The 15,494-nt window shown below is 46.7% G+C and overlaps 1 protein-coding gene across 1 annotated transcript in view; it reads right to left on the reverse strand.

Annotated features, from left to right (window-relative positions):
* LOC122564827 (protein crumbs homolog 2-like) overlaps positions 1 to 15,494 on the reverse strand; it is a 182,181-nt gene that overhangs the window by 70,796 nt on the left and 95,891 nt on the right. The window contains exon 4 of the mRNA XM_043720129.2: positions 8,207 to 8,346. Coding sequence (XP_043576064.2) covers positions 8,207 to 8,346 — 140 coding nt within the window. The remainder of the gene's footprint in view (positions 1 to 8,206; positions 8,347 to 15,494) is intronic.

Here is a 15,494-nt window from a genome sequence, read left to right on the forward strand (position 1 = left end):
TACTGAATCAGGAAATTTTCTTGTACACACTTAACAAATTCATCTCCATCTAAACCCTTAACACTATGGCTTAAGGGTTTAGATTTGCCTGAACAGTGTCCAACTTTCTTTTGATTTGGAGATGCCGGTGTTGGACTGGGGTGTACAAAGTTAAAAATCACACAACAGGTTATAGTCCAAACAGGTTTAATTGGAAGCACACTAGCTTTCGGAGTGCCACACAACCACCTGATGAAGGAGCAGCACTTCGAAAGCTGGTGTGCTTCCAATTTAACCTGTTGGACTATAACCTGGTGTGGTGTGATTTGCAACTTTCTTTTGGCCACCTCATCTGCTTAGCTGCTTTTTTCAAAGGAAATGAAACATGCCTGAGTGTTCCTCTCATCAGAGTCTGGGAGCACTTTTGAAAGTATAAAGAGCTCCCCATTTGACTTGGAAGGAAAACAGAAGACAACATCGACAATCCACCAGCCTTACCATATTGTCAAGCCTGATCTCAGACTTACTCACATGTTAGTTTAGTCTCTTAGCACTTTACATTGTAGCTCAGGGACACCAAGGCTTGTATACTACTGCCACGTTACTTTGAGTGTGGACACACACACACAGAATTGGCTTTCACTTGCTTTCTTAATGCTTGCTCACTTTGCGTTTCCCTGGAGCTGCCAATCTCTGTCTACTTTACATTGCTTTATTAGCACACACTTACTCGTTTACACACTGACGTCTGGCCTCCCAGTCACTGTCTGTCATATTGCTTCTTTGTATCACATAATGTCTCCAGTGTTGAGTTAAAGGCTGCTGGAGGGAAGAGGCAGACAGCCTGTAATACTGGGGAGCAGGTCAGTCGACAGGGTGGCATGTGGAATAGTGTTTCACCAGCGATAGACTCTCATGGAGCAAACACACTGTACAGTTTCAAGCACATGGCCAGGTGTGAAAGTCAGTGGGTAGCAGACCTTTGTAGGCTGAAGTAGGGACTGTATTCTGTCGGGGGTCAGCTGTCAGTCAGGGAGGGACTGTGGTCAGTTGGGGTGTTGGGGGCACTGCAGTCAGTCAGGCGGGACTGTATTGTCAGAGGGGTTTAGGTCAGTTGGGGGTCTGCAGTCAGTTGGACTGCAGTCAGTTTGGGGGCTGTGTCAGTCAGAGGGGCTGTGGTCAGTTGGGGGTGGTTGTGGTCAGTTGGAGAGGCTGCTGTCAGTCCAGGGTCCAGTGGTCAGGCAGGGGGGGCTATGGTCAGTCTGGGCTAGATGTGGTCAGTCGGAGGGGCAGTGATCAGTCAGGAGGGCAGTGGTCAGTTGGAGGGGCTTTGGCCAGAAGGGGGTGCCATGGTCAGTTGGGGAGTCTGTGGTCAGTTGGAGGGGCTGTGGTCAGTCGGAGAGGGTGCAGTAGGTCAGAGGGGCTGTGATCAGTCAGAGGGGCTGTGGTCAGTCAGAGGGGCTGTGATCAGTCGGAGGGGCTGTGATCAGTCGGGGGGCTGCAGTCAGTTGGAGGGGCAGTGGTCAGTCGGAGGGACTGTGGTCAGTCGGAGAGGGTGCAGTCAGTCGGAGGGGCAGTGGTCAGTCGGAGAGGGTGCAGTCAGTCGGAGGGGCTATGGTCAGTCGGAGAGGGTGCAGTCAGTCAGAGGGGCTGCGGTCATTCGGAAGGGCAGTGGTCAGTCGGAGGGGCAGTAGTAAGTCGGAGGGACTGCGGTCAGTCGGAGAGGGTGCAGTCAGAGGGACAGTGGTCAGTCAGAGGGGCTGCGGTCAGTCGGAGGGGCAGTGGTCAGTCAGAGGGGCAGTGGTCAGTCAGAGGGGCAGTGGTCAGTCAGAGGCGCAGTGGTCAGTCGGAAGGGCCGTGCTCAATCGGAGGCGCAGTGGTCAGTCGAAGGGGCCATGCTCAGTCGGTGGGGCAGTGGTCAGTCTGAGGGGCGGTGATCAGTTGGAGGGGCAATGGTCAGTAAAGAGGGCAGTAGTCAGATGGAGGGTCTGTGGTCAATTGGGGGTGCTGTGGTCAGTTGAGGGTTCTGTGGTCAGTTGGAGGGGCTGTGGTCAGTTGGGGGTGCTGTGGTCAGTTGAAGGGGTTATGGTCAGTTGGAGGGGTTGTGGTCAGTTGTGGGTGATGTGGTCAGTTGGAGGGGTTGTGGTCAGTTGTGGGTGATGTGGTCAGTTGGAGGGGTTGTGGTCAGTCGGAGGGGCTGTGGTCAGTCGGGGCTGTGATCAGTCGGAGGCGCAGTGGTCAGTCGGAGGGGCCGTGCTCAGTCGGAGGCGCAGTGGTCAGTCGGAGGGGCCATGCTCAGTCGGTGGGGCAGTGCAGTCTGAGGGGCGGTGATCAGTTGGAGGGGCAATGGTCAGTAAAGAGGGCAGTAGTCAGATGGAGGGTCTGTGGTCAATTGGGGGTGCTGTGGTCAGTTGAGGGTTCTGTGGTCAGTTGGAGGGGCTGTGGTCAGTTGGGGGTGCTGTGGTCAGTTGAAGGGGTTGTGGTCAGTTGGAGGGGTTGTGGTCAGTTGTGGGTGATGTGGTCAGTTGGAGGGGTTGTGGTCAGTTGTGGGTGATGTGGTCAGTTGGAGGGGTTGTGGTCAGTCGGAGGGGCTGTGGTCAGTCGGGGCTGTGATCAGTTGGAGGGGCAGTGGGCAGTCGGAGGGGCTGTGGTCAGTCGGAGGTGCTGTGATCTGTGAGAGGGGCAATGGTCAGTCGGAGGGACAGTGGTCAGCCGGAGGTGCTGTGGTCAGTTGGGGGTGCTGTGGTCAGTTGGAGGGGCTGTGGTCAGTTGGGGTTGCTGTGGTCAGTTGGAGGGGCTGTGATCAGTTGGTGCTGTGGTCAGCCGGAGGGGCTGTGTTCAGCCGGAGGGGTGCTGTGGTCAGTTGGAGGGGCAGTGGTCAGTCAGAGGGTCTGTGGTCAGTCGGAGGGGCTGTGGTCAGTCGGAGGTGCTGTGGTCTGTGAGAGGGGAAATGGTCAGTCGGAGGGGCAGTGGTCAGCCAGAGGTGCTGTGGTCAGTTGGGGGTGCTGTGGTCAGTTGGAGGGGCTGTGATCAGTTGGGGGTGCTGTGGTCAGTTGAAGGGGTTGTGGTCAGTTGGAGGGGTAGTGGTCAGTTGGGGGTGCTGTGGTCAGTTGGAGGGGTTGTGGTCAGTTGTGGGTGATGTGGTTAGTTGGAGGGGTTGTGGTCAGTTGTGGGTGATGTGGCCAGTTGGAGGGGTTGTGGTCAGTCGGAGGGGCTGTGGTCAGTCGGGGCTGTGATCAGTTGGAGGGGCAGTGGTCAGTCGGAGGGGCTGTGGTCAGTCGGAGGTGCTGTGGTCTGTGAGAGGGTCAATGGTCAGTCGGAGGGACAGTGGTCAGCTGGAGGTGCTGTGGTCAGTTGGAGGGGCTGTGATCAGTTGGAGGGGCTATGGTCAGTTGGAGGGGCTGTGGTCAGTTGGGGGTGCTGTGGTCAGTTGGAGGGGCTGTGGTCAACCGGAGGGGCTGTGGTCAGCCGGAGGGGCTGTGGTCAGTTGGGGGTGCTGTGGTCAGTTGGAGGGGCAGTGGTCAGTCAGAGGGAGTGTGGTCTGTGAGAGTGGCAATGGTCAGTCGGAGGGGCTGTGGTCTGTGAGAGGGGCAATGGTCAGTCGGAGGGGCAGTGGTCAGCCGGAGGTGCTGTGGTCAGTTGGGGGTGCTGTGGTCAGTTGGGGGTGCTGTGGTCAGTTGGAGGGGCTGTGATCAGCCGGAGGGGCTGTGGTCAGCCGGAGGGGCTGTGGTCAGTTGGGGGTGCTGTGGTCAGTTGGAGGGGCAGTGGTCAGTCGGAGGGGCTGTGGTCAGTCGGAGGGGCTGTGGTCAGTCGGAGGGGCTGTGATCAGCCGGAGGGGCTGTGGTCAGCCGGAGGGGCTGTGGTCAGTTGGGGGTGCTCTGGTCAGTTGGAGGGGCAGTGGTCAGTCGGAGGGGCTGTGGTCAGTCAGAGGGGCTGTGGTCAGTCGGAGGGGCTGTGGTCAGTCGGAGGGGCTGCGGTCAGTTGGACGGGCAGTGGTCAGCTGCAGGGGCTGTGGTCAGTTGGGGGTGCTGTGGTCAGTTGGAGGGGCAGTGGTCAGTCGGAGGGTCTGTGGTCAGTCGGAGGGGCTGTGGTCAGTTGGAGGGGCTGCGGTCAGTTGGACGGGCAGTGGTCAGCTGCAGGGGCTGTGGTCAGTTGGGGGTGCTGTGGTTAGCCAGAGGGGCTGTGGTCAGCCGGAGGAGCTGTGGTCAGTCAGAGGGCCTGTGGTCAGTTGGGGTGCTGTGGTCAGTCGGAGGGGCTGTGGTCAATCGGAGGGGCTGTGGTCAATCGGAGGGGCTGTGGTCAGTCGGAGGGGCTGTGGTCAGTCAGAGGGGCTGTGGTCAGTCAGAGGGCTGTGGTCAGTTGGGGGTGCTGTGGTCAGTCAGAGGGTCTGTGGTCAGTCGGAGTGGCTGTGGTCAGTCGGAGGGGCAGTGGTCAATCGGAGGGGCAGTGGTCAGTCGGAGGGGCTGCAGTCAGTCGGAGGGGCAGTGGTCAGCTGGAGGGGCTGTGGTCAGTTGGGGGTGCTGTGATCAGTTGGAGGGGCAGTAGTCAGCTGGAGGGGCTGTGGTCAGTTGGAGGGGCAGTGGTCAGCTGAGGGGCTGTGGTCAGTTGGAGGGGCTGTGATCAGTTGGGGATGCTGTGGTCAGTTGGAAGGGCTGTGATCAGTTGGGGATGCTGTGGTCAGTTGGAAGGGCTGTGATCAGTTGGAGGGGCAGTGGTCAGCTGGGGGGCTGTGGTCAGTTGGAGGGGCTGTGATCAGTTGGAGGGGCTGTAGTCAGTCAGGGGTGGACTGTCACACTCTATGAAGGAACTTGTCCTATTTTCGTCCAAGGGGTTGGTAACAATCAGTCAACCACTCGATGCTCTCTGAATCTGGGGATCTGTGTCTGGGATTGGCACAGGGTCACTCTGTAGGTCAAATGGATGCAGTCAGTCCAGGAATTGCAGGCAGGTCTGTCAGGGTGCTGTGGAGATGTCAATCTGTGGCAATAAGGTGAGTGAGGGGTGGGCAGGTAGTGGTGAGGCTCTAAGGTGTTCCCACTGACTGAGGAGGAAGGTCAAAGAGCAGGAGGATGAGGTGGGTGAGAGCTGTTGCTTGGATATGTTGTGTGCAATAGTGAGAGCTGTCACCCTCGAACCATGATGAGAGCTTTGTACAGAGACAGAGTTTGAGTGTGGGATGGCCCTGTGAGTGTGAGGTAGCAGAGAGAAAATAGCAGCACTTGCCCCTGCGGAGAGTAGAAGGTCACTGACCTTTTCCCTGCACTGCCGGGAGTCCCACTTCAGCTAGGAGACCACACTGTCCCAGACTGCAGCTTGGGTCCAGGATGGCTGGCTCTGGTGCCCTCCTCTCCACTACCCTGTCTCCAGGTGCCTAGAACCAAAGCAGGGAGTGAGCTTTGCTTTCCTTTAGACCAGTGAGATGACCAAGCAGCACAGTCTGAGGACTGGTTCCTGCCTCACAATTTCTGAAGTGAAGTGCAGGTTAACTTTACATTTGATGCAATGACATGAACACAGGAAGATCCCAGCCCAGGCCACATAATGCTCCGTGAGAGACATCCAGGAATCAAAATGCACAATTAGAGATGGGTAGAGAAAAGACGTGGAAGACTAGAATAGAAGGGGGAATAAAGGTGCCAGATTGGACCCACAACAAGAGGTTACCTCAGAAACTGGAGATCTGAGTTGGGAAGCTCTTTTCCCTCTCCAGGCTGGTCACTAACTAAATCAGAAGGTGCAAGCTGATGGTCATAAACCCAGACACAGGCATCAGCAGTTATTGCAAGACATGTGATTTGCAAGAAATGTCTTGCTTAAAAAATATTCAGTATCCTTTCATTGACTCCTTTAAAAAAACACAATCTGGGCATCCATAATCCTTCAAATTCACATCTTCAGAAGTGCTTAAATATGAAGCCACTGTGACAGTAGAAAAACATAATAAGATCAGACAAACCCCCGCGCCTGAGCAAACTCACAGGTAGTTCATGGCTTATCTATATCTTAACTCCACCTACTTTCCTTGATTCTAGAAGGCTTCACATCTTTGTCTCTAGCACTCTTACTTTTAATTCTTAGTTCACCAAGCCTGACAGCTTTAAAGGGAGACAGTGTGGTCACCATAGGCATGTTCTTCACACATTAACAAACCTGGTTTTTTTTTGGAGTAGGTAACTAATGATGACTTGTGCCTTACAGGTCTGGTCATGGAATCCCTCAAGCGAGGAAAGAAGTCATTCAGTTCATCGAGTCTGCACCGACCCTCCATAGCACATCCCACCCACGCGCACACCCTATCTCTACATTTCCCATGGCCGATCCACCCAACCTGCACATCTTTGGACTGTGGGAGGAAACCGGAGCACCCGGAGGAAACCCACACACTCGGGGGAAATATGCAAACTCCCACACAGGCAGTCATCCAAGGCTGGAATTGAACTCAGGTCCCTGGTGGTGTGAGGCAGCAGTGCCAATCACTGCACCATGCCACGCTTTGGCCATCTCGTGGTTTGTTAAGTGCTCAGTCACATGGTTCCCTTGTAATAGATTCTAAAAGAATGGAATAATTCACAGAATATTTGTGTCCACAAGGCCATCCGAGAAACCTTTTTTTAAATTATTCAGCTACCTTCCTGATGTCAAAACAGTACCGAATCACTGGACAGTTTTACCATCTTAATTCATGGGTGCAGAAAGAACATCAATTGTTTCCTGAATGATTCTTTGCTCCCAAGTAAAGGGAGGCTAAATCTCAAATTAACCATAAGGCATAGAAGCAGTCCAATCAGGCCATTGTGTCTGGTCTGCCATTTAATGAGACAATGGCTGATCTGATAACCCTCAATTTCACTTTTCTGCCTTTTCCCAATAACCCTCAATTCTCTTACTGATTAAAAATCTGTGTCTATCTCAGCCCTGAACATACTTAATGACCTAACCTCAACAGTTCTCTGTGATAAGACAATTCCACAGATTCACTATCCTCAGAGAAGTTCCTCCTCATCATTGTCTCAAATGTGCCACCCCTCATTCTGAGATTGTGCGCTCTGATCTTAGACTCTCCCAAAAAGGGAAACAACTTTTCTGCATTACAGATCATATGTCACTGTCTTTTATCTGATCGGATGCTGATGAATTTGTTTTGCTTTAGCATTTTCTGTTCATCCTAAAGAGAAAGTTAGTTTGAAAACCATCACATCCTACAGTTGGCAACTTATACCAACTCTTGATGGGAACACATCTTTGTATTAATAGTAGCACAAAATGTAGAGTTTCAACCCCATCCAGATGGTCATGGCAAGCAGACCCTGAGCTCCAGGTTGACATTCAGTGTGATACACATTTCAATGGGTCGTCCCTTCAACATATAGAGCTCATCACATTATTGGCTCATATAAAGATGGCTGCAGCTCTAGAAAGTGCATTCAGATTGTGGCCTCATGTTGTTAACCAGCCTTCAAATCCTTCTGCTCCAAGGTGGATAGCACGGTGGCTCAGTGGTTAGCACTGCTGCCTCACAGCACGAGGGACCTGGGTTCAATTCCACCCTTGGGTGACGGCGTATAGTTTGAAGATTCTCCCCATGTCTGCGTGGGTTTCCTCCGGGTGCTTTGGTTTCCTCCCACAGTCCAAAGATGTGCAGGTCAGGTGAATTGGCTATGTTAATTTGCCCATAGTTTCAGGGATATGGCGGCTAAGTGTGTTAGCCACGGAAAATGCAGAGTTACAGGGATTGGATGGGATGTTCTTTGGATGGTTGGTGTGGGTATGATGGGCTGAATGGCCTCCTTCCACACTATACGGATCCTATGATCTAAGGCTAAGGTGTAAAAGTTAAAAGAAAGCTTGTTTGGAACTGTGATTCCAATTAGAGCATTTCTCAAGTCAAAACATCTGATCCTCCTCAATGATGAGGAGGAACTTGTTCTCAGAGGATAGTGAATCTGTGGAATGCTTTACCACAGAGAACTGTTGAGGTGAGGTTATTAAGTATGTTCAAGGCTGAGATAGACAAAAAAAATCAAAAAGCAAATTAATTGTATGACAGTTAACAAAGATGCTGGTCAATCTACAATTTTAACAGTGGCTTTTACAGAATAATCTCTGTAGATAGTTGGCAAGGTAACAATGATGTTAGCTTTCTGGGAGAATTTGAGTCAGTGTAGGGTGGGTTTAATATTCCCCAGCACCTCCCTCCCTCTTGTTCCTCTGTTAGTGACAAACTCACCAGCCCAGCAGAGACAAGTGTAACTCTTCACTCCTTCCAGACACGTCCCATTGTTAACACATGGATTGGATGCACACTCCGGAATATCTATCTCGCAGTTTGTGCCCATAAATCCTGTTTCAGTGCAGTCGCACATGTAACTACAGGAACAAAGTGGAGCATGTGAGTATTAACTCTATTTCAGTAAATAAAGTGACATATACTTTAAATGATGATGGCAGGTCATGTTGAGGCGAGCAATTGATTTTATTCCTTATGAAAGAATGCTGATCTTTTGGCCACAGTATCTCAGTGACCTCTTGCACTTTGTCACAGCTTCATATTCATATTTTGAGTTCCCCTCATCAAGATCCACCAATAAAGGAAACAGTATGGTGAGTGAGAAGCATATGAGCCAATTACCTCTGTCACCAGCTTACTGCTTATTGGCACAGGTCTGAAAGTAGGCCCTTCATTGACATTTTATTGAATAATGTGAAGAGTGTTGCGGAATATTTAACTGCACACAATTTAAAATCCACAACACTTTTTATAATGCATTACTAAACCTCTTTGTGAAATTGCTATAGTGAGTTAATATTACTTATTCCCCGGAGGTAAATAAAACCAACTTTGAGCCAACTTGAGGGAACTGTCAGTAAATTACAGCAGGGCAACATTTGGAAGAAATTATCCATCATATATCTCATGTTTAGCAGTGCATTATAATTATTCCAAAGCAAAGTTCCAAGCAGCGTTTTCAAAGATTTTCTACATTAAAATGGTCTGTGACTTTATGTTAGGACATTACAGAACAAATCGCTTTTGAAAATAAAATAGTAGTGTTTGAAAGATGAACAGTCATCCTGCCGAATGAAAATACTGCCCCAGAGTGTAATTTCACCCACAGATATGTGGATACATATAGGATGTATGTGATCAGTCAAGAATGGTATATATTGATGAAATAAATGGCACAATCATGTGATGATATCCACATCAGTCAACACAAATGTAATTTCATTGAGGACCCAATCTCAAGCTGTTTTGACTGTAATTATGCACTGCTTTCTCTCCTAAGAGGTTAGGTAACGCAAAATGATACAATTCTTCTCCCATTTCCTTACCACAACCCTCACACACCAGGCCTTGCCAACACATAGGCTGCTACTACAACTGACCCAATGTCTGTCACTATTGGTCCCCATTAGCAGCTATTGATTTACCCAGGCTGACCTCTACCCATTCCTTTGTCTGCCTAACTATTGTTCTCTTTGAGCTTCATTCCACCTGCTGTTTGCTTCTCCCCTCTACCCCATATACACCAATGTTTTCCTAGCTACATTCAGTTCTGAACTAGGGTCACGAGACCTGAAATGTTGACTCTGCTTTCTCTCCACAGAAGCTGTTGAGTTTACCCAGCAATTTCTGTATTTATTTCCAGGATCCACAGTTCTTTGTTATTTTTTCTTATCAGGTAATTTCTACTTGATCAATGAATGTGCTCTCTTATCCTCGTAACTCTCAGTGGAAACAGCAATAGCTGATCCTCTGGCCAATCTTCACCTCATCTTATCCATTTGGCTCTGAAGACTAAAGGTGCCATGAACAATAGAAGTTCTCCTTTACCCAGTTCTTGAGGAGAAAGATTTCAAATTTGGTCACATGGGAATTAATAGATCCATAGGAGTCAAATGTTGACTCATTAATGCAGAATAATTCAACTTGTGTTGATTTTCTTTGACTGCATACTTATATATACATATATTTCACTGTCCTTAATTTACACTTGAATACATATGAAATTAAATTATTAAACTTGGAATAGGAAAATAGTCTTGCATTATTTTTGCCAGGAAGAGAGCTCACACATGATCCATGAATTGTTTTTGCAAGAACTATGTCACTGTGTCCAAACATTTAGGAAATCAACAAGTAAACCTTGAACAATTTTGACTAAAACAGTTCCACAAATATTTTTAAAAATCAAGTAATGTGGAAGATTACCTGTCATTCTACATGTTATCAACACCAAAGCATGGTGTGGATTTCCTAGTAACTTCTATTTTTGGTACTAGCTTATTTCAATATGTTGTGACAAGTAGCAACTTTCCAAAGTCTTCCTGTTATATTGGTAATAATTGCAACTTTCTTCTTATGTTTTTCTACTTGTGGGTCAGAAGCCAGTAACCGGTTTTGTCCTTTTGCCATGTACTTTAATCAATAGTCAACCATTACAGTAAGTTTTAATGGAGAAAATTAGTTGGAGGAATGCTGTAAGACACTCTGTTTTATTTCATTTGTCAGCTTATAACTTGTATTAGTTTGCTATACCCCTGAGCACATCAAAACAGTTCACTGCAAGGTGCGAATATTGTCAGTTGCAAACTGTGCTGCCACCTAGGGGTAGAAATTAAAACACCAATTGAAAAGTCAAGATGTGACAAATTGCTGGGCTTTCTCATTTCTTTTCCCATTTTAAATTCAATTGCCTTCCCTTAATTCTACAGAGATTTCAATAATCAATAGTTCAAGTAAGTGATCTGTTCATTGGACTGCATGACTTTAGCCAACTACAACATGATGTATTAGAGCAACCCTCTTTCTAACTCTCCCTTTCTTACTTTTGGGAACTAGCTGCTGACTTTCTCAATGCCATGGTTAAAGTTCAGATTTGGGCAGAAAACTAGAGGTGCAATTTTAGTTGTTATTCCCAAATCCATCACCGCCTCTGGTTTGCTGAGTGAATGCTGTAATTGTTTTGATGCAGATATAACAATAGATCTGGGATCTCAGATCCTACATTTTGGAGGCATCAAAAATGGAAACACATTGGTCTACATTTTATAATGGTAACAATGGTTATTATAGTGGTATAACAATCAACTTTCAAGATAATTACACCATTGAAAGAGACAGCAACGTTTGGAATATGCATATGCACAGAAAAATGTGGAAATCCAGAAATTGCTTTCAGTTGTTCCACAGTCGTTTAGGCACCTGTAAACTGCATTCAATGGAAAATTGATGAGAGCTTCCATTCTTATGCTTGGTCTTGCTGTAAAACCATTTGGAAAAAGTTGCACATTGTCAAATGTGTACTTCATGATTACTGCTAAACCTTCTCACTGCAGACAATATCATTGAATCCCCTACAGTGTGGAAACAGGCCCTTCAGCCCAACAAGTCCACACCGACCCTCCGAAGAATAACCCACCAGACACATCCCCCTACTCTATATTTTCCCCTGACTAATGACCTCCACATCCCTGAACACTATAGGCAATTCATCTAACCTGCACATCTTTGGATTGAGAGGAAACCAGAGCACCCGGAGGAAACCCATGCAGACACGGGGAGAATATGCAAACTCCACCCAGTCACCTGAGGCTGGAATCAAACACAGGTCCCTGGCGCTGTGAGGTAGCAGTGCTAACCACTGAGCCACCGTGTTGCCCCAAAGGGACTAATTTTATATCTATAGTATAGTAGTTCCCCACTCCCTGGTCCCCGCTCCCCGTACCCACGGGAGCACATTCCAAGACCTACTACGGAAGCCTGAAACTGCAGGTAGGGGTGAACTCATTCATTTAAATGGGAAACGTACCTTCCTGGCAGCCTCTTGGGCCCTAGTTTTGGAATGTTCTCTGTAATATGTTCAGGCTGCAGTAAACCGCAGGTAACTGAAACCAGGGAAACCGGATCCGTGCTTATGGGCATCGGCCTGTATATCAAATTTCATTATAATAAAGTTGCACAGTTTTCTCAGCTCACTTTTACAAGTTTATCCTTATTTTGGCTCCTATGTCAATCTGATCATTACTTATTTTTCTCGATGAAAATTTTACTTAAAGGTGAAGTATGTAAGTGCTTTTAACTTCCTGATTTGCTGTGTGAATACTTCAGTATGATTGGCTGTTGACCTGCTTGCTGACATCATTGCTGTCACATGCCAAGACATCTGCTTTACTTAAAACCAGATGGAACTCCCACTGAGAAAGGAGGAAATGCAGGCCAGAAACTGTGGAAGCTTTGTGGTTGCTTTTATCAAGTCTAGCAGTGAGCATCACCATGATTGCAAATTTAGTCTGTTAGGTATGTGAGATTATGCCTGGTTTAACAGGTGAGATAAAAAGAAGTCTTTTTTCCCCCAAGAGCTGATGGTACAAGGGCTAGGAGATGCAAGTTCAATGCTTTGGGAAAGTGAGATGGGAGGTGCGAGCAATTATTTCTTTGTAACTAGTGGCAATGTTGTGGAACTTGCTACCTGTGAGGACCATAGTGACTTACATGTGAATGAATTTGAAAGGACATTGGACACACATCTCAAGAAAATATTGTAGGGCTCCAGGTGAAGAGCAGGGATGTGGGACTAATTGGATTGCTGCACTCAAAACCATCATGTCTTCAATGTGTTATATAGTGATTCTATCAATCAGACAAGGGAGTACTTGTAAACTATTGCATTTTAAGGAGACTGTTTCAACTGAGATTTTCAGTTGATATGGCAGGAAATGCATGTATTCTATACGGTTGTTGTTTGGCAAATCTGAACAGATTTCACAACTAATTTTGTTTATGAAGTTGCAATTTTTAAAGTGACACTGTATTTACTATGGCATGCTTTTTTCAAACAACATCATTGGTCCACAAAATGTCCCTCTTCCACTTTTTTTTTTATAAACCCAACTGGTTTCTAAATGCCTTTCAACTCAAGATTACTATCAACTACAGATTTATGTTTAATAGTGGAAATTGTTTAAGTCTTTCCATTTGGCTGACAGCATCAAGATAATCTTGGACAAAGACACCAAAGATATTCTGAGTGATGGATTCTGCAGCCCGAACCTTTAGTGTTCATTAGCAGAGGGATTGAATTCAAGAGTCGTGAGGTGATGTTGCAGCTGTACAGGACCTTGGTAAGGCCACATTTGGAGTACTGTGTGCAGTTCTGGTCACCTCACTTTAAGAAAGATGTGGAAGCTTTGGAGAGGGTGCAGAGGAGATTTACCAGGATGTTGCCTGGAATGGAGAATAGGTCGTATGAGGATAGGTTGAGAGTGCTAGGCCTTTTCTCATTGGAACGGCGAAGGATGAGGGGTGACTTGATAGAGGTGTATAAGATGATCAGAGGAATAGATAGAGTAGACAGTCAGAGACTTTTTTCCCGGGTACAACAGAGTGTTACAAGGGGACATAAATTTAAGGTGAAGGGTGGAAGGTATAGGGGGGATGTCAGGGGTAGGTTCTTTACCCAGAGAGTGGTGGGGGCATGGAATGCGCTGCCTGTGGGAGTGGTAGAGTCAGAATCATTGGTGACCTTTAAGTGGCAATTGGATAGGTACATGGATAGGTGCTTAAGCTAGGACAAATATTCGGCACAACATCGTGGGCCGAAGGGCCTGTTCTGTGCTGTATTGTTCTATGTTCTATGTTCTAAATCACCCTTCTTCATAAGCTCTCTACTAATCTTGTTGTTGAGCAGTCCAATTTGTTTTTTTGTTCATGTTTATGACAGTCTCTTCTCGCTGTTTCGTTCATATTTGTGCTGTTCATTAACTATAGGTGCATCCAGAACATCATCCATTTAATTTTTAATATGTTGGCGGTGGAAGCCTCACCAATGCGTTCACAGGTATCAGACAAAACTGAATCTAATGCTCAACCACAACTTTTTATCCTGAGTCTGATATATTCTTTCTGATCACCTGTTGTACATCAGGTTTAACCAGAGCAAACTTGTCAGTCCAATGGCAGTTGGAGAACGGGGTATCATCAAAATAGCTGTTAGCTCAACATCAACAAAACTGATTTGTGAAAACCCCAAACATATCATTAACAACTTACTTAACTATTATAGCCACTCACCTAGACTTCTTTCTTCCATCTCTGGAAGCTTGCTGCTTATTTTTTCATCTCTCTCCGACAGTACTGAAATCCTAGCTCATAACTTCTTTACTTCGAGAACTGACGTCAATGAATTTCTAATTACATTCTAGACTCTCTCTGCACAAAATGTCTTACAACTATTATGAGCAAGAAAAGATATTTGAGTATTGTTAACTTCATTTTTAAATATTTTCATGAAGTTGCCACACTCTACTTGATTTTTTTTAGCTCTGTCTGTACATCTCTTCCCACACTGTGCAGCACAGTAGCTCAGTGATTAGCATTGCTGCCTCGCAGTGCCAGGGACCAAGGTTCGATTCCAGCATCTGACAACTGTCTGTGTGGTTTGTACATTCTCCCAGTGTCTGCATGGGTTTCCTCTGGGTGCTCCGGTTTCCTCCCATAATCCAAAAATGTGCAGGTTAGGCGAATTGGCTATGCTAAATTGCCCATAGTGTTCAGGGATGTGTTAGTTAGGGGTAAATATAGAGTAGTTCAATAGGGGAATGGGTTTGGATGGGAATTGCGTTGGAGGGTCAGTGTGGACTTGTTGGGCCGAAGGACCTGTTTCTGCAGTGTAGGGATTCTATGAATTAATCTGAGGCTGAGTAATGCCTAATTCCCAAAACCTCTTACTTAATACATGTAGAAGATAAAAGCAAATTACTGCGGATGCTGGAATAGTTTGATTATGTTTTTAGAATGCCCTCGTAGAGTTCCTCCTTTTTCGTCCCAAAGCATTTTTTTTTCCTGCATGTTAGGAACTTTGAAATAGTTAATTCCTTGATCTGATGAGAAATGCATAAATACAAACTGTTGTTAGCATCAGTGCAGTGAGAGAAATTGTATTCCCTGCATCACTACACTGCCCATGTACGGCAGTGTAACAAAGGCGGGAAGGGAATTTCCCTGTTCTTCCTTACATGCAAAAAAATGGTCATATCCGAATCTTCCAAAATAGATTCAAAAGTGCAGCATAACTCTCAATCACTTGCCGATACAAAGATAAAAAAGATGCGTAGAATAGCTGACACGGTTCTTATTAAGAACCCAAAATCTTACCCCGTGTAAAGTACCATTTCAAGGTAATATACAATCACTAAGAACCATGAGGGGGGTTGACGAGGTAGATGCTCCATCATGCTGTTCCCCACCTGATGAGCAGGAAGACATACTCCAGAGGGAGAAAAGACAGCATCACAGTCCCACAATGCTGCTCTTGAGAATCTCTGAGGCGGTCATGTCCAGGGCAATCTTATTCTGTCTGTTCTTTTGGCTCAGGCATCGTACATTATTCCAGGACTTATTCTGCTCAGGTTTGTAGTTTAGATCACAAATTTCAAAAAAATCCACACTTGATGATGTAACTGAAAGTAAATCATTGCTTTCTTTATGTATGAGATTTTGTTCTTCAAGTCCC

Source organism: Chiloscyllium plagiosum, unplaced genomic scaffold, assembly GCF_037043375.1.
Source record: "Chiloscyllium plagiosum isolate Xiang-an unplaced genomic scaffold, Cpla_swu_hap1 HiC_scaffold_21, whole genome shotgun sequence".
Classification (NCBI taxonomy): domain Eukaryota; kingdom Metazoa; phylum Chordata; class Chondrichthyes; order Orectolobiformes; family Hemiscylliidae; genus Chiloscyllium; species Chiloscyllium plagiosum.